General features: G+C 37.7%; 1 protein-coding gene across 2 annotated transcripts in view; it reads left to right on the top strand.

Moving 5' to 3' along the window:
- Positions 1 to 24,484, top strand: part of IDO2 (indoleamine 2,3-dioxygenase 2) — a 75,448-nt gene that overhangs the window by 16,975 nt on the left and 33,989 nt on the right. The window contains exons 2-4 of one of the 2 annotated variants that reach the window (XM_049631479.1): positions 11,100 to 11,195; positions 21,044 to 21,163; positions 24,127 to 24,245. In XM_049631479.1, coding sequence (XP_049487436.1) covers positions 11,100 to 11,195; positions 21,044 to 21,163; positions 24,127 to 24,245 — 335 coding nt within the window. Of the gene's footprint in view, positions 1 to 11,099; positions 11,196 to 18,904; positions 20,259 to 21,043; positions 21,164 to 24,126; positions 24,246 to 24,484 lie in introns of those variants that run through there. The other variant, XM_049631480.1, reaches the window with a different exon arrangement.

A 24,484-nucleotide genomic window follows, 5' to 3' on the forward strand; every position in this document is an offset into this window, starting at 1 on the left:
TAGTTTATTTTTAATGTAGCTCAAAATCTAATAACTGTATATTTTAAAACAGAAAAAAACCTCCTTTAGTTGTCCTTCTTATAGCATTGTTAGCACAAGAAAAAATAAAACACTTCTGGTTTACAAATGATACTGAGTCTTTATGAAAATGAAGGTACTTTATATTTATGGAACTTAAAAGCACAGGACATATTTTTAGAAGACCAAATTTACTTTGCCCCATTTATAGTAATATTTGCAGTGTTAGAATGTACTTAAGTAATATATAATTAGGTCAATAAAATAAGGAATCCAAAAGAAACTGGTCTTCTTGAATTATTCACAGCACACATTAGAAACCTTGAGAGAGAACACACATTAGCAACAACGAGAAAACACCAGCAAGCTCAAACGCAAGTTTGTATGCTGAGTATTTGTAAAAGGTTTAATAAGTATACATCTTTTCTTGCTTATATAACAGAGGCATTTCTATCTGCTTGTGTACAGCGAAGGATGAGAACCTGAATCAACTTACTTATAATTTCAGAAATGTGCTACTTCAGAAATGTATTCCATGAAATTTTCTTCACTGTTCCTACCACTGATTCTTCAAAAAATCAAAGTACATAAGTTCTCATCCTTTGAAACTGTTTTTAAAAACCAGTGCTTTAAATTGAAAGATAGGTAGAAACCTAGCATTCCTGGTACAGCACCTAGACTTAATCTTAATTAAAGTAAGAGTTAAATGTACAACAGAAAATCTATCATTTCTTTATCCTTGGAGGAGAGGGATGGAGAAAAAGGAGGGGGGGCAGAGTAGGAGTAACAATAACTCATGATACCATCAACTCCATGATGAAGAACGATGGATCTCATCAATTTTATAATTCATGTTGGATCAAGAACTTTAGTTAACCTCTATGTATATTAATGAATTCAAACCTCATGCTCTCCAAAATATGAAGATGAATAATGTAAGATAAACTCGAACTACAACAGGTATTTCCTAAGTAGAGGACCAAACACCAAAGGGAATCCCTCCTTCCAACATTTTTTGATATGGTAAGATTTCACTGAAGTGGAAATGCTAACACTTAAATGTGAAATCTCTTGGCCAAGTAAGAAATTACAGCTCTTATGGGTATTACCTTATGTAATCACTATGTGTGTTACATATTAAATTAAACCCAGAATTATATGCTTACACAGTTATGCTGGAAATGATAATAATAGATGGTACCAGTAAAAAAAAGGACTATCTTCAACCCCAAAAGAGTAAGGGGGTGAGGAAGTTAAAACAAATAGAAAGCCCACAGAGAGATGGACATTTTCTGACCAGAAAAGGTCATTCTAAACACAGAAATATAAAAAGAAAAGTATTTCCTTATTTCCCCAGAGTGGAAATAATGTGAAACATTTATTTTATGTATCAGACAAGAACACAGCTTACAGTTCTATACCTCTCCAAACTTACAGTTTCCAAACTGGGCTGGGTCTTATAAATTATTTTAATATAGGGTAATATACATAAAATAATACATAGTAACATGTTGTATCGTTTGTGTTTGTATTTTTATGTTTAACTTCCTGTTCCTTCTCCCCCCCATAATTAATCTAACACCAACCCCTTTTTTCAAGTCATAGAACCTGATTTTTCACTACCATTTGGTGAGAAATTAAATTCATAAAAAGCAAATTCCCTCAAATTCCAGAGTTTCTCTTCTATCACTCCAAAACCAGATGCTCCATTTGGGCTCCTACTCCCCTTCTCCCCTTCCTTTGTGACATTTTGCCTGCAATTACTCCTGTCTGTCATTTATCTTCAATCTCTTTCTTTTGCAATATGAGACTAAAGTGCTCAACGTTCTCATTTGAAAATTGAGATAGCTGTCAGACCCAAAATGCCTGCGTGCTAATGCCCTTGACTCTCCTAACAACAGTAATTTACACTTTTGGTCTCTATGTTCTCATTTCCTCAACGCACTAAAATTTGAACCCTGCTTCCATGACCCTGACCTAATTCTCTATGCCATATATATAGGAGACTGATATACATGAGTGACTTCTTAATTTTTTTCAATGGGGACAATATTCCTTTAACTTTCTTATTTATGTATTTGTTTATTAATCTACCTATGTACTGTATCTATCTATCTATCTATTTAAATCTAAGTTAGTTAGCATATAGTAAAATAATGATTTCAGGAGTAGATTCCAGTGATTTATCCCCTATGTGTAACACCCAATGCTCATCTCAACAAGTGTCTCTTGATGCTCCTTCCATTTATCCCATCTGTCCACCCACAACCCCTCCAGCAACCCTCAATTTGTTCCCTGTATTTAAGAGTGTCTTATGTTTTGTCCCCTTCCTTGTTTTTATATTATTTTTGCTTCCCTTCCCTTATGTTCATCTGTTTTGTGTCTTAAATTCCTCATATGACTGAAGTCATATAACATTTGTCTTTCTCTGACTAATTTGGCTTAGCATAATACCCTCTAGTTCCATCCACATAGTTGCAAATGGCAAGATTTCATTCTTTTTGATTGCCTAGTCAATCCATTATATATATATAATGGATATATATATATATATACACACACACACACACATTATATATACCAATATATATACCATTTTACCGTATATACCATATATATAATGGTATATACGGTATAATGGTGTATATATATATATATATATATACACACCAATTCTTCTTTATCTGTTTATCCATTGATTGACATTTGGGCTCTTTCCATACTTTGGCTATTGTTGATAATGCTTCTACAAACATCAGGGTGCATGTGCCCCTTTGAAACAGCGCACTTCTATACTTTGGATAAATACCTGGTAGTACAATTTCTGGGTCATAGGGTAGTTCTATTTTTAATTTTTTGAGGAACCTCTGTACTGTTTTCCAGAGTAACTGCACCAGTTTGCATTCCTACCAACAGTGCAGAAGAGTTCCTCCTTCTCCACATCTTGCCAACACCTGTTGTTGCCTGAGTTGTTAATTTTAGCCAGTCTGACTGGTATGAGGTGGTATCTCATTGGGGCTTTAATTTTGTATTTCCCTGATGATGAGTGATGTTGAGCACTTTTTCATGCGTCGGTTTGCCATCTAGATGTCTTCTTTGGAGAAGTGTCTTTTCATGTCTTTTGCCCATTTCTTCACAGGTTTGTTTGTTTGTTTTGGACCTGGACTCTTGTTTTTTGGGAGCTTTTTTATTATTAAAGTTTTTATTTTGCTTTTGTTTCCTTTGCTTCCAGTGACGTGATGAGTAAGAAGTTTCTGTGGCCAAGGTGAAAGAGGTTTTTGCCTGCTTTCTCCTAGAGGATTTTGATGGCTTCCTGTCTTACATTTAGGTCTTCCATCCATTTTGAACTTATTTTTGTGTATGGTGTAAGAAAGTGGTCCAGGTTCATTTTTCTGCATGTCACAGTGCAGTTTTCCCAGCACCATTTTCTAAAGAGACTGTCTTTATTCCATTGGATATTCTTTCGTGCTTTGTTAAAGATTCATTGGTCATACATTTGTGGGTCCATTTCTGGGTACTCTATTCTGTTCCAAGGACCTGAATGTCTGTTTTTGTGCCAGTACCATACTGTCTTGATGATTACAGCTTTATAATACATCTTGAAGTCCAGGATTGTGATGCCTCCAGCTTTGGTTTTCTTTGTCAGGATTGTTTTGGCTATTTGGGGTCTTTTGTGGTTCCATACAAATTTTAAGATTGTTTATTCTAACTCTGTGAAGAATGCTGGGGTTATTTTGATAAGGATTGCACTGAATATGTAGATTGCTTTGAGTAGTATTGACATTTGAACAATATTTGTTCTTCCAATCCAGGAGCATGGAATATTTTTCCATTTTTTTGTCTTTTTCAATTTCTTTCATAAGCTTTCTATAGTTTTCAGTGTATAGATTTTTCACCTCTTTGGTTAGATTTATTCCTAGGTATTGTATGGTTTTTGGTGCAATTGTAAATGGGATCGATTCCTTGATTTCTCTTTCTGTTGCTTCATTATTGATGTATAGGAATGCAACTGATTTCTGTGCATTGATCTTATATCCTGCGACTTTGCTGAATTTATAAATCACTTCTAGCAGTTTTTTGGTGGAATCTTTTGAGTTTTCCATATAAAGTATCGTGTCATCTGCAAAGAGTGAAAGTTTGACCTCCTCCTGGCTGATTTGGATGCCTCTTATTCCTTTTGTTGTCTGATTGCTGAGGCTAAGATTTCCAATACTATATTGAATAACAGTGGCAAGAGTGGACATCCCTGTCTTGTTCCTGACCTTAGGGGAAAAGCTGTCAGTTTTTCCCCATTGAGGATGATTATTATTGTTGGGTCTTTTGTATATGGCTTTTATGATCTTGAAGTATGATCCTTCTATTCCAACTTTCTTGAGGATTTTTATCAAGAAAGGATGCTGTATTATGTCAAATGCTTTCTGTGCATCTATTGAGAGGATCATGTGGTTCTCATCCTTTCTTTTATTGATGTGATGTATCACACTGATTGTTTTGCGGATATTAAACCAGCCCTGCATGCCAGGTATAAATCCCACTTGGTTGTGCTGAACAATTCTTTTAATGTATTGTTGGATCCAGCTGGCTAATATCTTGTTGAGGTTTTTTGCATCCATGTTCATCAGGGAAATTGATATGTAGTTCTCTCTTTTTTTTTTAAATTTTTTTTTCAACGTTTTTTATTTATTTTTGGGACAGAGAGAGACAGAGCATGAACGGGGGAGGGGCAGAGAGAGAGGGAGACACACAGAATTGGAAACAGGCTCCAGGCTCCGAGCCATCAGCCCAGAGCCTGATGCGGGGCTCAAACTCACAGACCGCAAGATCGTGACCTGGCTGAAGTCGGACGCTTAACCGACTGCGCCACCCAGGCGCCCCTGTAGTTCTCTTTTTTAATGGGGTCTTTGTCTAGTTTTGGAATCCAGGTAATGCTGGCTTCATAGAATGAGTTTGGAAATTTTCCTTCCATTTCTATTTTTTGGAAAAGCTTCAAAAGAATGGATGTTAACTCTTCTTTAAATGTTTGGTAGAATTCCCCTGGGAAGCTCTCGACCCTGGACTCATGTTTTTTGGGAAGTTTTTTATTGTTAATTAGATTTTTTACTGGTTATGGGTCTATTCAAATTTTCTATTTCTTCTTGTTTCAGTTTTGGTAGTTTACATGTTTCTAGGTATTTGTCCATTTCTTCCAGATTGCCCAATTTATTGGCATATAATTGCTCATAATATTTTCTTATTATTGTTCGTATTTCTGCTGTGTTGGTTGTGATCTCTCCTCTTTCATTCTTGATTTTATTTATTTGGGTCCTTTCCTTTTTTTCTTTTTGATCAAACTGGCTAGGGGTTTATCAATTTTGTTAATTCTTTCAAAGAACCAGCTACTGGTTTTTTTGTGTTTTTTGTGTTTTTTTGTTTTTTTGTTTTTTTGTTTGTTTGTTTTGGTTTTAATAGCATTGATTTTTTGCTCTAATCTTCATTATTTCCCGTCTTCTGCTGGTTTAGGGTTTTATTTGCTGTTCTTTTTCCAGATCTTTAAGTGTAAGGTTAGTTGTGTATTTGAGACCTTTCTTTTTTCTGTAGGAAGGCCTGGATTGCTTTATACTTCCCTCTTATGACTGTCTTGGCTGCATCCCAGAGATTTTGGGCTGTGGTGTTATCATTTTCATTGGCTTCCATGCACTTTTTAATTTCCTTTTTAACGTTTTGGTTAGCCCATTCATTCTTCAGTAAGATGTTCTTTAGTTTCCAAGTACTTGTTATCTTTCCAAATTTTTTCTTGTGGTTGATTTCAAGTTTCATAGCATTGTGGTCTGAAAATATGCATGGTATTATCTCTATCTTTTTGTACTTGTTGAGGAACAATTTGTGTCCATGTGTGTGATCTATTCTGGAGAATGTTCCATGTGCACTCAAGAAGAATGTGTATTCTGCTGCTTTAGGATGAAATATTATGAATATATCCATTAAGTCCATCTGGTCCAAGGTGTCATTAAAAGGAATTGTTTCCTTGTTGATTTTCTGTTTAGATGGCCTGTCCATTGCTGTAAGTGGGGTGTTGAAGTCTCCTACTATTAAGGTATTATTATCAATGAGTTTCTGTGTTCATGATTAATTGATTTATTTATTTGGGTACCTCCACGTTTGGAGCATAAGTGGAGCATAAGCATAAGATTTACAATTGTTAAATCTTCTTGGTGGATAGACACATTATGATATAATGCCCTTCTTCATCTTGTTACAGTCTTTATTTTAAAGTCTAGATTGTTTTGGGGTGCCTGGGTGGCTCAGTTGGTGAGGCATCCGACTTTGGCTCAGGTCATGATCTCGTGATTTGTGAGTTTGAGCCCTGCCTTGGCCTCTGTGTTGACAGCTCAGAGCCTGGAACCTGCTTCTGATTCTGTGTCTCCCTCTCTTGCTCTGCCCCTCCCCTGTTCATGCGCGCTCTCTCTCTCTCTCAAGAATAAATAAAACATTAAAAAAAAAAGTAAAGCCTAGATTGTCTGATATAAGTATGACTGCTTTGGCTTCCTTTTAGTGACTATTAGCGTGATAGATGGTTCTCCATCCCCTTTCTTTCAATCTGAAGGTGTTTTAAGGTGTAAAATGGGTCTCTTGTAAACAGCATATAAATGGATCCTCTTTTCTTATCCATTCTGTTACTCTATGTCTTTTGATTAGAACGTTTAGTCCATTGATATTTGGAGTGAGTACTGAAAGATATGAATTTGTTGCCATCATTTTGTCTGTAGAGTTGGAGTTTCTGGTGGTATTCTCTGGTCCTTTCTAGTCTTCGTTGTTTTTGGTCTTTTTTGATTTTTTTTTTCATCTTTTTTTTTTTCCCTTAGAGAGTGCCCCTTAAAATTTCTAGCAGGGTGGGTTTAGTGATCATTAACTCCTTTAATTTTTGTTTGCCTGGAAATCCTTTTATCTCTTCTTATATTTTGAATGACAGCCTTGCTGGATAAAGAATTCTTGGATGCATATTTTTCTGATTCAGCACATTGAAATATCCTGCCACTCCTTTCTGGCCTGCCAAGTTTCTGTGGACAGGTCTGATGCAAACCTGATCTGTCTTCCTTTGTAGGTTAAGGACTTTTTTCCCTTGCTGCTTTCATGATTCTTTCTTTGCCTGAGTATTTTGTGAATTTAACCATGATATGCCTTGTCGATGGTCGGTCTTGTTGAATTTAATGGGAGTTATCTGTGCTTCCTGGATTTTGATGTCTGTGTCTTTCCCCAGGTTAGGAAAGTTTTCTGCTAGGATTTGCTCACATAAACCTTCTACCCCCTTTTCTCTCTCTTCATCTTCTGGGACCCCTATGATTCTCATGTTATTCCTTTTTAATGAGTCACTGAGTTCTCTAATTCTTATATAGTTCTCTTTTGCCTTAGTCTCCCTTCTTTTTTCTGCTTCATTATTCTACATAAGTTTGTCCTCTATATCACTGGTTCACTGCTCTGCTTCATCCATCCTTGCCACCGTGGCATCCATTCAAGATTACACCTCAGTTATAACATTTTTAATTTCATCCTTACTAGATTTTATGTTTATTATCTCCACAGAAAGGGATTCTATGCATTTTTCAGCCCCAGCTAGTATTATTATTATCATGATCCTAAATTCTGGTTCAGACATCTTGCTTGTATCTGTGTTGATTAAGTCCCTGGCTGCCATTTCTTCCTGTTCTTTCTTTTGGGGTGAATTCCTTCGTTTCATCATTTTGAAGGAAGAAAAGGAATTAATAAAATAAAAAAAAATTAAAATTAAAAAATGAAAACAACACAAAAAATCAAATAAAGGATGCTATATCCTGTGTTTTGGTCTGGTTGTTGAAAGAAACTTCGTACAATAGAGAAAAAAAGGGAAAATAGAGAAAAGAAAAAAAGAAAACATATGAAAATTTAAAAAATGAACACAATAAAATAGAATAAAATGAAATGATGAAAGTAAAATAGAATTTAAAAAATTTACAAAAAATATAGTAGAAAAAATTAAAGAAAATCTTTTTTATAAAACTGGAAAATAAAAATTTTTTTCTCTTTCTGTGTTCATGAATAAAAGAAAAAGAAAAAAAATTAAATAAATGGGTCAGTGAACAGAATGAAATACGATGGAAATTACCTCTAGTTTCCCCTGGAAGTCAAACTATGAAGCACTTTACAGTCTGCAAGCTAAGCTGGCAGAGAGACCTGTGGTGTTCCTCAAGAGTGTGGTTGGCCCAGTTGGGCAGGTTCTGCTGTAACAGCTCCATTCTCCACTAGATAGTGCTGCTTAGTTTACTGGGGTTGATGGTTGTGGTGTGTGTAGGCATGTAAGAGTGTGTGCAGCAGGGGAGAAAATGGTGTCACCCAGCTACCCAGTCCCTAGTTTCAGACTCTGTCCTCTCCCCATAGGACAATCAAGCACCCCTACTTTTCTCTGTCTTCAGTCCACTCCTTGCTTCTACACTGTCCACAACCAAACCATCAGCCTTCCAGGCAGCACCTCCTTCCCAAATTTTATCTCAGATGGGGCTGTGTTTCCAAATCCCTCACTTCTGAAGGCCCTGTAGCTTGGACCCTCTCAGACCCTCTGGGGGAGGGTCTTGCAGAGCAATGGAACATTCATGTGACCATGATGCTGTATATGCCCAGAGACTGCGGCTGGGTGCCAGCCTGCCCCACAAAATGTTGGCACACTTGTGTAGCAGTAGCATTTCAGGGATTATGGTAAATCACAACACACATCTGGCATCAGGCTTCACCCTTAACATCCTTATTCCAACACCAGTGAATGTGGTTGTTCTCTGGGTCCACTAGGACCTTTGCCTGTGGTGAAGCTGTACAGTCTCTACCAAATGTCCTCCCAAAATGAGAACCATCTCTTCCCATGTGACCCGAGGACCCCTCAGACCTCACTTTCTGCTCCTGGGGATTAGTCCTCCCCAGCAGAGCTCCTCCAGGTATTGAGCTGCAGAGTTTCAGACTCTGTTCTCTCCCTGTTTATAGAGTCTTAATGGAATTTAAACCCTCTCATTTCTCCTTTCTCCCTTTTCTGTTCAGTCCTTTGTGGCTATTTCCTCTTTCTCTCCAGTTGCTTTGGGGAAGGGTGCTTTTACTGTACTCTCCCCCCATGTCCATCCTCTCTCTGCAAGCAAAAACAGCTCCCTACCATGTGAGACTTGTCTCTCCCTAAGTTCATCCCTCCATGCTGCGTACCTGTCAGGGTCTTTGGTTTAAGTTGTGCAGATTGTTGTATTAATCCTCAAATCAAGTTTTCTAGGTGTGTAAGATGTTTTGGTGTTAATCTAGCTGCATTTCAGGGACTAGAGAGGCAAAAAAAACTTTCATGCTGCTCCGCCATCTTGGCCCCTCTCAGAAAGTGTCTTTCTTTTACTTTCTAATGATACATTTGACCTTCTGATGATTCCTTTTTTATCTGAAATCTGACGTCTTGAATCCTGTAGGGTGATTCCCTTCTGACTCATTGAACTTCTTGTTGATCTGTATTACTGGATTCAGTTCCTCTGCCTGCCTTGTCAAAATTCGCGTGTGCTGATCTCAGTCTTTTCATTTCACTTTGCAACTTCTCTCAAATAACTTTACACACTTTTGTGGTTTGAAGTAATGTGAAGTTTTTACTGCAATTATGCTTCCCAACTATGTATTTCTAATAATTTTTTCCTGAACTTCAAGCTGTAAATGCGCCTGCCCAATATGTGGCCATATCTTGACATTCCACAAACATTTTAGGCTGTATATATCAAAAAATAAATTCACTATTTTTGGGCCCTCTCCTTGACATTCCCTTGCATTTTTGTTTCAGTTTGTGTTCCCTTCAATTCATTCAGTACCTATTTCATAAACATGTCAATCATCCTTATGACCTCTTCCTTCTTAACCCAGAAACACAACATTCAGTTGTACAGTTTATACACTGAAAATGTAGGCCCAGACCTGACCATAGGGATGGATTCAGGAGTTGGCAAATATTTTTCTGTAAAAAATATTCAGGAGTTGGCCAAATAGTAAATACTTTGAGTTTTGCATACCATATGGTTTTTCTGTTGCAACTACCCGATTCTGCTGCTGTAATGTGAAAGCGCCATAGACAACATGTAAACACATGAATGTGGCTGTATTTCAATGAAAATTTACTTACAGTAACAGGTACAGTGTGCCATTTCCTGGGATGGAGCTAGGATTGCTGAAATTCAGCCTATGTTCTACTTGGCTAAACCATGGGTCCAACACAGGCAGTGTTATTGAACTAGAAGTCATCATACCTTTAGCCTCTATCTCTAAATTTGATCATCTCATCATTTTAATTTTACTTTCCAAATATTTCTTGAATACATGCCTTTTCTTTTCTAAATCCGTTGCCATTAACTAAATTTAGTCCTCAAGTAGTATTTCAAAGCCTTCCTAGTCTGACTTTCAAATCTTATAAACAAATCTTATAAACAAAATTCAAATCAAACCATGCCACCCACAACATGAAAAGAAAGTTCTTATGTACTTTATTGAAAGCACATTTGATATGATTTTCTAGTCTCATCTGCTATCACCTTTTCTGTTGAGCTTTATATTCCAGTAACACTGAATCATCTGTAGTCCCAAGAAGGAGTTATCTCTATTTATCCACTATCTCTTCTTGTTTACTGCCTTCCCATTTTCAAATTGTCACATATCAAAGTCACTTTCAGACTCTAATACTGGCCCCAATTCTCATATTTCTACAAATACTTCCCTTTAGTATCCCACAACCACTGACAGAATTAACAACTCCCTCTTCTTTGCAATTTATTAAGCTTATACACATATCAGTAACCGAACATATTACACTGCATATACAAAGATATATCTGACTACACTTTTTTTCTGCCTTAGTAGACCATATGCTCCTTAAGCCCAAGGATTGTATTTCAGTCATCTGTGAGTGTACAGTGCTTAGCATAAGTCTCAGCATGGTGTGAATTCTCAATATTTGTTCAACTGAACTGACCTGAATTCTACTTTAAGACTGAAATTTGAAAGAAGCTACTGCCCTGATGCTGCTTCCCAAAGAGGTCAGAAATACTGAGACGTTTATATTTTGAATGCAGAAAGAACTTCCAGATCATTATAGACCTTGGATGGAAATTGCTAACAAACTCCCTCACTTGATTGAGAGTCACCAGCTTCAAGCTCAAGTGGACAAGGTATATCTTTTTTTCATTATTCTCCTTAAGTTCTTCTAACCTTCCTATTTTCATCCCCGTACACTTTTTTTCCTTAGCACTGTGAAAGTGGGTCAAGGACCCAGGGACACCAAATGTTGCCACTGAGATTACCAAAAAGGGTATCTCACATTTCCTAAAGAGTGGAATGACTACTTCTTCATATGACACATGTATTTCTGTAAAATTTCCAGAGTCTGCACAAAACAATTTCTGGAACATATTAAGCCCTCAACAAATATTTGCCTAAAAAAGGAAGGCAGTCTGGTTGGGAATTGTAGGCAAGTTGATGGATAAGGTCTACCTTGAGAAGGATGAGCATAGAAATTCTCAGTGTCCTCATTGCATGTCACATGGTCAGGTTTCCTCTGCCTTAATTTTACCATCCGGGTCTTAGAGAGTATTGGACTCAAGAGAATTGCTGAATTTTAAAGTCAGGGTTGGTAGGTCTGCAAAAATAATTGATAAAAGGAGCAATATTTTCCAAGAGTGAATAAGAGACAGTGAAACTTCTTGGTCCTGGAAGTACTGACATTACCACACAGTAATAATAAGAAGATATAATTGGAAGAATATAGACTTTGATTTGGAAGACCTGAGTTTGAATCTTGGTTTTTATCACTTAGTAGCTATCTAACTTGTAAACAGATTACTTCACCCAAGTAACTCTGCTTCCTTATTTATAGAAGAGGAGTAATTCTGGTGTCATAGAGTTGTGGGAACTACATGGCTTTGAATAACCCTCTGTATTCCTTGCTACTTCACAGTGCTCAATATATATTTATATTTCCATCTAGTCTCCTCTCCATCAGCTTTAATCCCACCTATTTGGAATACCATGTGGTTTCAGAGATACAAGAAAGGGTTTTCATTCTCTCAAGCTCTCCATCACTGACTTAAACATATTTAGTATCTATAAATACTAATGCATTTAAGTATACTTCCTAGATGTCTGCTAAGTTCAGGCACAAGATTGGAAATCCTGGAAAAGATTCAAGAGACTGTCTTCAACATTTATGAAGATGGCAAATTAAACCTGAGAATGTATTTTCCTGCTGCATAAAGTCTTATCAATATGACAAAGAAATACAAGAAGAAGAAGAAAAATAATAAAATATCTTTAAATGCAGGAAAACAAGAGAAAGTACCAAAGGTGGATAAAACTTAAAAAACTGTATCACATCAAGCAAATTACATCAGAGTCTGTGGTATGCATGCCAAGCATTCAACCACAGTAAATTAAGCCTCTGTAGCCTCCCTCTCCCATGTCAGAGTAACAGGACATAGAAACAAGGTGGAGTCTGGGATAGTCTATAGAAAGACAGATTAAGATTCAATTTGTGAACTACACAATTCTCTGCACCAGGCTTTCCTCAGGCTCTGTTTGATTAAACTGTCATGAGTGAAATGAAGGACTCATTGAATTGGTGCTCTTCATATGTTAAATATCAATGAGAAAAAGCTAAGAGTGTCCAGCTAACTTCTGACCACTGAATACATGGGAGATGGGGAAACAGCTTAGTGAAAATAATCCCCAGACACTTCTACTGGGTTGAATAGTGTTTCACCAGAAATAGTGTCCATTTGGAAACTGTGACTGTAACCTTATTTGGAAATAAGGTCTTTGCAGATAAAATCAAGGTAAATGAGGTCATACTGTATTAGGGTGCACTCTAATCCAATATGACTGGTGTCTTTATAAGAAGAAAGAAATATGGCCAGAGACCTACAAACAATTGGGGAAGAACACCATATGAAGATAGAGGCAGAGATAGAAATAATGTATGTATAAGCCAAAGTGTCAACAGTTGCTGGTAATCACCAGAAACTGAGAAGGGAACATGGAACAGATTGTCCCTCAGAAATTCCAGAGGGAACCAACCTTACAAACACCTTAATTTGAGACTTCTATTGTCCAGAATTGTGAGTTCTATAGTTTTAAGCTTCTGAGTTTGTGTTCATTAGTTGAGGCAGCCCTAGGAAACTATTACAACACTCTTGGCCAGTCTCTACATTTCTAATTACTTAAAAAAACATCTAACTACATGAAACCACTTTTAAGACTTCACTGGGGCAGTTGGCTGCTCAGTTGGTAAAGCATGAACCTCTTGATCTTGGTGTTGTAGGTTTGAGTCCCACACTGGGTATAGGGATTACTTTTAAATAAAAAAAAAAAAAATTTTAAAAAAGGACTTCACCAGCTCAGGCTCATACTGAATCAATTTGAATCAGTCATAAAAAGTAATCATTATGGTTTCCAGGGCCATATATGGAGCTACAGACTAAAAACATGGTCTCTTGAGACCTTTACTTTACGCAGGCAACACAATAATTGAATTTACAGTTTTGATCTCAAAGTACCTCAAGGCCAACCACCTTGCTCTTAGAAAGCCCCAATATACCTATCTATGTTTAGGTACAAAACAAACAAACTTGTTTTTGGTTTAGATGCATCCATCTTCTTCCGGAAAGCGTCCCCTTTCTCCACTCCACTGCTACAAAACATTACAGGCAACAGACTTGCTCACAGGAAGCTACACAAGAGGAATCTCAGTAGGATTCTGGAAACATGATAAGGGAAGCTATATTAGTTATTATTTCTGGTAAAACTGACCACCATTCCTGAACATGAATAGATAATATCAAATTACCATGTGATATAAAGAGAAGGGGTAAGTCAAAAAGCAGTAAGAAGGGTCTGGACATTCAGAACAAATGGCTGTGATGAAATCAATGTTTTTAAACATATTAAAGCAGCAGAATACCCATTCTTTTTGAAAGCACATGGAACATTTAGAGAATGGATAATTTACTGGGGCACAAATCACCCCTCAACTACAAAAAGATTGAAATCATACCATGAATATTTTATAACAACAATGCCATGAAGCTTGAAGTTAACCACATGAAAAATTATGGAAAGACCACAAATACATGAAAGTTAAAGAACATCCTACTAAAGAATGAGTGGGTTGACCAGGAAATTAAAAATGAAAGTAAGAAGCATATGGAAGCAAATGAAAATGAAAACATGACAGTTCAAAACCTTTGGGATGCAGAAAAGGGAGTCCTAATAGGGAAGCATATTGCAATACAGGTCTATCTAAAGAAGAAATAAAAGTCTCAAATATACAAGCTAGAAGAGGAACAATAAATAAAGTCTAAAGCCCATGAAAGAAGGGACATGATAAAGATTAGAGGAGAAATAAGCGATAGAGAAACAAACAAACAAACAAACAAAAACAGCAGAACAGATCAGTAAAACCAAGAGCTGGTTCTTCAAGAGAATTAATAAAATTGATAAACCCTTAGCCAGACTTAACAAAAAGAAAGGAGAAAGGACCCAGAAAATAAAATCGCAAATGAGAAGGGAGAGATCACAATCAACACCACAGAAATACAAACAATTATAATAAAGTCTTATGAAAAATTATATGCCATCAAACTGGGCAATTTGGAGAAAAATGGACAAATTCCTAGAAACATACAAACTACCAAAACTGAAACAGGAAAAACTAGAAAATTTGAACAAACCCATAACCAGCAAAGAATTTGCATCAGTAATCAAAAATCTCCCAACAAACAAAAGTCTTCTCAAACTGTTCCAAAAACTAGAAATGAGAGGAAAACTTCCAAAGTCATTTTACAAGGTCAGCATTACCTTGATTCCAAAACCAGACAAAGACCCCACTAAAAAGGAGAATTACAGGCCAATATTCCTGATGAACCTGGATGTAAAATTTCTCAACAAGATGCTAGCAAATCAAATTCAACAGTATTAAAAGAATTATTCACCATTATCAAGTGAGATTTATTTCTAGACTGAAGGGCTGGCCAATATTCACAAATCAATCAATGTCAATTACACCACAGTAATAAAAGAAAAGGTAAGAACCATATGATCCTATCAACAGATCCAGAAAAATCATTTGACAAAATATAGCATCCATTCTTGATAAAAACCTTCAACAAAGTAGGGATAGATGGAACATGCCTCAACATCATAAAGGGCATATATGAAAGATCCACAGCTAATATCATCCTCAATGGTGAAAAACTGAGAACCATTTCTCTATGGTCAGGAATAAGACAAGGATATCTATCTACTCTCACCATTACTATTTAATATGGTACTGAAAGTCTTAGCCTCAGCAATCAGACAACAAAAAGAACTAAAAGGCATCCAATTGGCAAGGAAGAAGTTAAACTTCTTCTCTATTTGCAGAGAACATTATACTCTATGTAGGAAACCCAAAAGTTATAAAATTGTTAGAACTAATACATGAATTCAGTAAAGTCACAGGATATAAAGTCAACATATAGAAATCTGTTGCATTTCTATACACCAGTAATGAAGCAGCAGAAAAAGAAATAAAGGAATTGATCCCATTTGCAATTGCACCCAAAACAATAAGATACATATAAATAAACCTAACCAAAGAGGCAAATGATCTGTACTCTGAAAACTATAGAACACTTATGAAAGAAACTGAAAAAGACACAAGAAATGGAAAAAAACATTCCATACTCATGAATTGGAAGAACAAACATTGTTAAAATGCCTATACTACCCAAAGCAATGTATACATTCAATGCAATCCCTATCAAAATACCACCAGCATTTTTCACAGAGCTAGAACAAACGATTCTAAAATTTGTATGGAACCACAAAAGACCCCAAATAGCCAAAGCAATCCTGAGAAAGAACAGCAAAAATGGGGGCATCACGACTCCACACTTCAAGCTTTAATGCAAAGCTTGTCCTCAAGACATTTGTCCTCAAGACAATATGGTACTGGCACAAAAACAGACACATAGATCAGTGGAACAGAATAGGAAACCCAGAAATGGACCCCCAACTATGTGGTCAATTCATCTTTGACAAAGCAGGAAAGAATATCCAATGGAAAAAAAGACAGCCTCTTCAACAAATGGTTTTGGGAAAACTGGATGACAACACGCAGAAGAAAGAAACTGGACCACTTTCTTACCCAAAACACAAAAATAAATTCGCCATGGATGAAAGGCCTAAATGTGAGACAGGAAACCATCAAAATTCTACAGGAGAACATAGGCAGAAACCTTTCTGACCTAGGCCATAGCAACTTCTTATGAGACATGTTGCTAGAGGCAAGGGAAACAAGCAAAGATGAACTATTAGGACTTCATCTTGATAAAAAGCTTCTGAATAGTGAAGGAAACAACCAACACAACTGAAAGGCAGTCTACAGAATGGGAGAATATATTTGCAAATGACATATCAGATAAAGGGTTAGTATCCAAAATCTATAAAGTATTTACCAAAATCAACACCCCGAGAAAGAAGTAATCCAGTTAAGAAATGGGAAGAATACATGAATAGACATTTTTCCAAAGAAGACATCCAGATGGCTAACAGACACATGAAAAGATGCTCAACATCACTCATCATCAGGGAAATACAAATCACAATCACAATGAGATACCACCTCACTCCTGTCAGAATGGCTAAAATTAACATAAGAAACAACAGGATAAGGCTAGGATAAGGAGAAAGGGGAACCCTCTTACACTTTTCTCCTCTGGAGAACAGTATGGAGGTTCTACAAAAAGTTAAAGAAAAGAACTACCGTACAATCCAGCAATTGCACTACTAAGTATTTACCCAAAGGATACAAAAATACAGATTCAAAGGGGTGCACATGCCCTGATATTTATAGCAGCATTATCAACAATAGCCAAACTATGGAGAGAACCCAAATGTTCATAGAGTGATTGAATGGATAAATAAATTGTGGTATACATATATAATGAATATACATGATATGTAATGAATATTCATATATAATATGAATATTACTCACTGATTCATCTATATGAATATTACTCAGTCATCAAAAAGGAAAATCTTGCCATTTAAAATGATGTGAATGGAGCTAGAGTATATTATGCTAAGCAAAATATGTCAGTCTGAGAAAGACAAATACCATATGATTTCACTCATATGTGGAATTTAAGAAACAAAACAAATGAACATATGGGAGGGTAAAAAAAAAAAAAGAAAAAGAAAGAAGAAAGGGGGAAACTAACCATAAGGGACTCTTAAAGACAGAAAAGAAACAGGGTTGATGGAGGGAGGTGGATGGGAGATGGGCTAGACACGTGATGGGTATTAAGGAGGCTACCTGTTGTGATGAACACTGTGTGTTGTATGTAAGTGATGGGTCACCGAATTCTACACCTGAAACCAATATTGCACTGAATCCTAACTGACTAGAATTTGAATAAAAATTTGAAAAAAAAAAAGACTCAGGAGAGAAAAAAATGAGCATTTAAGAAACATTGACAAATAGTGAAATTAATGAAATGTATGGTCAACTTTTGTTTTGTATGGTTAATCTTAATAAGCACTGCTATGTGGCTGTGAAATAAGAAGGAATTTCTAAAATAATGTGTGCCTGCATGTGTGTGTATGAATGTAGTCTTGTGGCCAAAGTGCATTAACATGATGATGGAGCTAAAATTCCATATTTATTTTTAACAAGAAGTTTAAAACATTTGGAAGTTGTAAATATAAAATAATGTTTAGTTTGTTATGCCATGTTAGAAAGTAAATGAATAAATATATGTATATTTAACAGCAAGGTGAGAAAATTTGCCTTGTCAGTCATCATGACATATTATAAAACTACAAAATTTGAGACCAGATGATATAGGGCAGCAGTAACAACGAGGACTCAAAACTTTAATACAGAACTTACATACAGACCCACACATATGTGAAATGTTAATATATCACAGAGGAAATGATAGATTAGAAGGGAACATAATGGTGCTAGAATGACCGATTATCCATACATATGGCAGCACAGAGCAAAAGAATACATTGATTGGATTGGCTCCTTGTGTCATAAACAAAAATATATTCATTCCAGATGGATTAAGAATTTAAATGTAAAAGACAAAAATTAAGTGTTTTAGAAGAGAATTTAAGAGAATATGTACTTGGACTAAGGAAGATTTCCTAATGACTAAGATTGGGATGTTTCTATGATAGACTTCATTTCACTAAAATAGAGCCTCTTTTCCTCAAAATAGACTATAAAGAAAATGAAAAGCCAAGCCACAAACTGAAAAATGCTATCATGTATATAACTGAGAAAAAGATTTGTATCCTGTATATATAAAGTCCTGGAAATCAAACAGAAAGAGAAACAACCACATTTAAAAAAAAAAAAATGTGGTATAAACAGGAACAGACATTTTACAAACTAGCAAACATACATGACCAAGTGACATTGGAAGATGGTAACCTGTATTAATAACCAGGAAAAGAAAATTAAAAGTGTAATGGGATTGGATTTTACAACTTTCGTATTTACTTTCTATCTCACAATAAAACACAAATATGAAATGAAGTTGATTTCTTTAAACTGAAGAAAACATTAAGTTTATGACTCACTCTCTCCCTATTTTATCCGGGTTTTTTTTTTTTTTTTTTTTTTTGTAGAAAAAATTTCCATTACAAAGGGTATTTGTTGTTGCTGTTTATTTTTTCCAAATCATTTTGATGTTTAAAAAAATGTGTGGGTTTGCTTGGAAAGAGGAACCCAGGGACTCTGGGATGTGCAGGAAATTTCCAAAAAAAACCCTCTAACCAAAAGCCACATTCTCAACTTGGACCCTGTTCCTTTACCTTGGCTGCACTCTAGGTAACCAATAGGGGCTTATGGCTATAGAGCATTTGAAATGTGGTTAAGACAAATTGTGATGTAAGCTACTCACTGGATTCTGAAGACTTACCCTAAAAAAGAGACTGCAAATCATCTCAATATTTTTATACTGATGATGTGTTAATAATATTATGCATATATTGACCTAGAAAAAAATATGTTACTAAAACAAATTTCATGTTTCTTTTACTAATTTTTTTAAATGTCTCTTGTTAGGGTGGCTGGTGGCACCAGCGACCAAGAATTGCACAAAGAGTAGAACAACTAGCAGGACAGAGTTTATTCATTCTCCAAGAGAGGAGAGGGGCCAGATATCAAGAGAAACAGTGGCCCGAGTTTGTATTAGGCTGGGCCTCTTAAAGGATTTTAAGGTTGTGAGAGGTTTGCAGCCACACCCATGGTGGGGCGGGACTGGGAGGTGACAAGTTTCTCAGGATGCTCTGTCCCAGGCTCTGCTGGGATGTGGGTTATGGTCCCAGGCTAGAGAAGGTTAAGTTTTATAGTTGTGGTCTATTTTCTGAGAATGAAGGGCACCACGACCCGAAAGAGAAAGAGGCTCAAACACGGACATCTGCGGGGTTTCTCGATAAGCTTGCCTGGGAAAGGCCCTTTAAGTAGAACCTTTTTTGCCCTTCTTGCTGGAAATTTTTTAATTACATGTGTGGTTTCCATGTTTCTAGCAGGCAGTGCTGACTTGGGAGAACAGGGCAATTGTCGGCAGAACTGAAGTAGCATCCGGGCTCAGTCCCTGCCGGCTCTGTGACCCTGACCCTACCCTCTTTGACTTAGTTGTGTCCTGTGGATTTGGGGGCAAGACAGAACATCCGGCATGGGAAGTTTTTAGCATCGTGCCTTGGAAACGCTTTCCTAAGCACCTTACAACAAGTGCTTAATAACTATGGTCATAATTCTCAAGCCGGTTCCTGTTGAAATGCAACATCTCAGCAGTCACTCCCCCACCTCATACACGCACACGCAAACGCACGCGAGCCTAGAGCACATTGCATTTGCGATTCAGAGCCAACTTTTAGGAGGAAGGAACACGCAGCTGCGCGGGGCGAACAGACACGGGAAGGCTGCCCCTTGGCGGAGAGCGGAGGAAGGATTCCGTCGTCGCCGCCGAGGCTCTAGAGCAAGCTGCGGAGAGCCTGGGCGGGAGGGGCAGCGGGTCTGAGGCCGCAGAGGCGGTGCCTGGCGCTTAAAGGGATACCCAAGAGGTCCACCGCCGCCTCTTGGGGCACTTAAAGACCCAGAGAAGGACCCCTGGGAAGATCTGGATCGGGCTGTGTCTACAGCTGGGGAAGAGATAGGGGGACCAAGGAAAAAGGCCGAGGTGAGGAGGGGGTGTGCCAGGAAGGTGGAACTCACTGTTTCAGTCAACCAAGACAGGCAAGTGTGTTCCAGACAAAAGTGACAAAATGTTTTGTTGGGGCAGCGCTGTCAACAATTGACTTCTGTACGGATGTGGTTTTCATGAAGACAACATCTGTAAATCCCCTGGTGATACTGGTGATACGTATCAGAGAAAAAGGGCATGGAGAGGTGAAAACACCCAGCCAGGGTCACTGGAAGGTTTCAAACAGGACTGAACAAACTCTTTGGCCCAGCTCAGCTAACACCCCCTAGGGATTTGGTCAAACTCCTAATTGCACTGTTTCTCCTTTTACTTCGGAATTAAACAGAGAAAGTAACACTCACAGTGCAGGCTTGTTACCAGGGTTAAATGATACCAAGGAAGCAGAGGTGCCTTGATACGTAGGACTGTAAAAGTTGCCATGATAGACTCCATGAAATAAGTGATCTCAGTCTTGTAAATTAATTATTCTAGAACACTACACACTCTGTCAGTTCAGTGAAGGTGACTAGCGTATGACACAACCATGGGTGCAATTTAGGAGTTTGGATGGAGTGGTTAGGTAGTTCCTGAGCAAGGTCCCCTGAAATGCCTCAGATACTGCAGTGTCCTAAGATTGGGAGAAATGGGGTGTGCATGGTGGCTCTTAGTTCCTTCACTAAAATATAACCTGCTCCTTATACACATAGAACCCTTCACGTCAAAGAACCCCTGTGCTCATCCTCACCGTGCAACTGATAATCTCTGGATATTCTCTTGAACAGATGCCCCTCCTGACCTGCCAGTTCCTCCAGAATTACCGGGAACAGCGCCTGGCCCACTTGGTTCTGAGCTTTATTACCATGGGCTATGTCTGGCAGAAAGGAGAGACACAGCCCAAAGAGGTAAGGGGACAAAACACATGCCTGTCTTGTCACCTGGCAAGCCTGCTGCTCCTGAAGTACACTCACTGCTTGGCCCCACACTGTTTTCCTGGAAAATAGGTCCTTTCTTGTTCTTTTCTTTGGCTGTCAGTTGAAGGAAGGACAAATGGCCCACTTACATGAGAGAAATTTTTTCCCTAAGAAGCTTATTTTCTTTAGAAGTTGTAGCCATTCATTTGCTTTCACATCTTTTTTTTTTTTTTTCTGGCAAGAATGTTTAACAAGTTGTATATGAAGGCAAGAACTGAGATCTCATTAAAAAAAGAAACTTAATAATAGCTTACACTTGCAGCATTCTGTATTCCTATGCACATATATTATCTCCTGATTTTCTCAATCCCATAAAGTAAACAGAACTCCACTGTGCCCATTTTACAGACAGCTGGGGACTACAGAAGACAAAAATCCTTCTCCAGAGTCAGATAGCAAGTTAGTGTAAAATGCAAGGCCATGCTTAGATCTTCTGATTCACTAATGTAACCTTCTTTCCCTAAAAGGCACCCATTGACATTAACAAGATTAATTTTAATTTTTTAATACTCTGCTCTTTCTACTGATTATTGATCTCTTAATAATTCATTTAAATCTCTTCTAAATCTTTACTTAACCTTTTATAGTTTCAGCCTGAACCTGGAGGGTGCCCAGGTGGCTCAGTCAGTCGAGCATCTGACTCTTGGTTTCAGCTCAGGTCATGATCTCGTAGTTCATGAGTTCGAGCCCTGCATCAGGCTCTCTGCTGTCCACACAGAGCCTGCTTCAGATTCTCTTTCTCTCTCTGCCCCCTCCCCTGCATCTCTCTCTCTCTCTTTCTCTCTCTCTCTCTATCTTCCTCTCTCAAAAATAAATAAACATTTAAAAAAAACCCAAAAAACAAAAAACCTAAACCTGGAGACATGAAATCTCTGAGTTCCATTAACAGCAGTAAAAAAGCACCACTCCCTTTCATTTTAAGTGTCTCTTTTCCAGGAATCAGAGTTACTTGTTCCAGTACTCCGTGGTTCACTGAGCAGCCCAGGCCTATTTTGTTTGCTTGGTGAAGGCTGCCTGTTTTCTTTCAAGTAAACAGAGGAAACCCCCCTGTGACAAAAGGAAGGGAAAATGAGAAAGGAGAGAAGTGAAAGGAACAGCTTTGAATCCAAATGACAGCCCTGCCTTAGTTTAAAGCTAGGTTCTCTTTTCTGCTTATTATGGATCTTTGATAAGAAATACAATTGCTGAGAAGTCTGTTTTGCTTGCTGTTTGCTATGAGCATTGTGAGACCTTTCCTGATTGTAACCCGCTGTAGAATGGGCTGTAAAACTTCCTAAATGTAGTCTGATATGTAATGGAATGAGTGATTGTATACAAACTAACCGGCATTTCTCGCTTCTGTAAACCTGCTTGCTTAGCACATTCCTCACCTACCCCCTTCCCCCTTTCTTCCTCCCGCCACAAGTAAAAACCTCCCCTGTGCTATTTGTCTCTGTCTATAAAAACGCTATACCAACCCTAATCGTGGCCTCTTGTGTCACCGGCGACGAGTGCGCAGAGGACCAGGTTCGAACCTGCAATAAACGACCCTTGCTGCTTGGCTTTGACTTACGACTCTGGTGGTCTTTTGTGGGAGGTTTTGGAACTTCAGGCATTACAGAAGAAGAAGATATAGATGTGCTTCAGAGTTCTTAAATGTCAGTACATCTCATTAAAAAAAAAAAATGTACGTCTGATATAAAAACTTTGAAATCTAGGCACACTACAAAATGTCCCGCTGGGCCTCCCTCCCTTTTGTGTCTCCAAACCGTAATCCCAGATATGGGGAAGGGGTAGAGAAAGGGTGACAGGGGAGGAAGCCTTCAGTTTCGTGGAGTGTCCATCTACTTCCAGGTTACCAGGGATTCCCCTGTCCATGGCCTGGGATCATCTCCAACTTTCTCTACATCTCCTCTTCTAACTCTTTACCTAAATAGACACCTCACTTTTGCATTGCCCTTCTCAACCCCTGACTCAGGGAAACTAAACTTAAGTTTGAATTTTAAAACTCTATAGTTCTTTTTGTTTCTTACCTGAAAAACAGTTCTGTCCCAAGTCTAAAAATCCAAGGAAAGCAAAAGCAGAAGCAAGACTTCTTTAATAGATACTTTTATCCTAGGGAGAAATAAAAATGCAAGTGGGAGATAGGGAGCATAAGAATGTTATTTTATATCAAAACCAATTTAACTTTGTCTACAGATAAAGAACCCCCGCCCCCCTCCGCCCCCCCATCTCCCACAGATCTGAGTAGTTTTTCTGGACTTGTGGGCAGATATGTCTCTCTGGAGTGTTCCTTGGATAACTTAGGAGTTAAATAGGGACCGTCTTGAAGTTGTTATTGGGTTTGACTTATGAAGTGATGAACAGAGTTGGCTGCCACACAGGATGAAGTGTTCTGTCTTCCCCATTCCTGTTCCTGATTGAAATATAAACACACACGTATATGGGTGTATACATACACATGTATGTATATATGTAGTTTTATACAAACAAATACACACATACATATTTATGTAGACATCTCTGTCAATAGATAAGTAGATATATAAAGAGTTAGAGATATTTTTCCCACTGCTCATCAACTCAGCCCCCAGTTTATGTTTAAACATTGGTGATGCCCTTCTTTGCAGAGTCAGTTTTCAGAGATTATTTTATACGCTATGTATACGCATGTGTTCCAGTTTTGTAATTTTCATATATATTTCAGATTGTACTCATACACATTATATCCACTAGAATGTTAAGGGAAAAAAATATGAGAGTGAGGTGTGTGTATATGGGTCACTCAGATAATTCCAGTTTTATGCCCAGGTCATTTCTCTACCACAGGATTACTGGAGTAAAGGGCAATCAGATTACTTCCCTTGCTGCATTCTTTCTGGTGTATGCTAATTTCCTGTATTTATATCCAAAAGGTTCTGCCAAGAAATCTTGCCCTTCCCTTTGTTGAAGTCTCCAGGAACTTGGGCATCCCTCCTATCCTGGTCCATGCAGACTTGGTGCTGACAAACTGGACCATTAGGGATCCTGAAAGGTAAGACAGGGAGTGAGTGCTTTGGATGTGAATTGATGGAAACTTCCTCTCCTTACAGTAAAGGCCTGGCGTTTTCAGCTATGTGTGATTCTAGATGTTCATATTTAGTGTCTGCTTTATGGTTCCAAAGAACTTGTGTTCAAGTTCAAAATTTACACGTCCCAGAAGTTTCTTCTCAATCCACTCTGAATACATTGGAGCAGGCTACTTTTTCTTGTTTTCTTCCACATCCAATCTGA

Source organism: Panthera uncia, chromosome B1 (assembly GCF_023721935.1).
Source record: "Panthera uncia isolate 11264 chromosome B1, Puncia_PCG_1.0, whole genome shotgun sequence".
NCBI classification, from domain to species: Eukaryota; Metazoa; Chordata; class Mammalia; order Carnivora; family Felidae; genus Panthera; species Panthera uncia.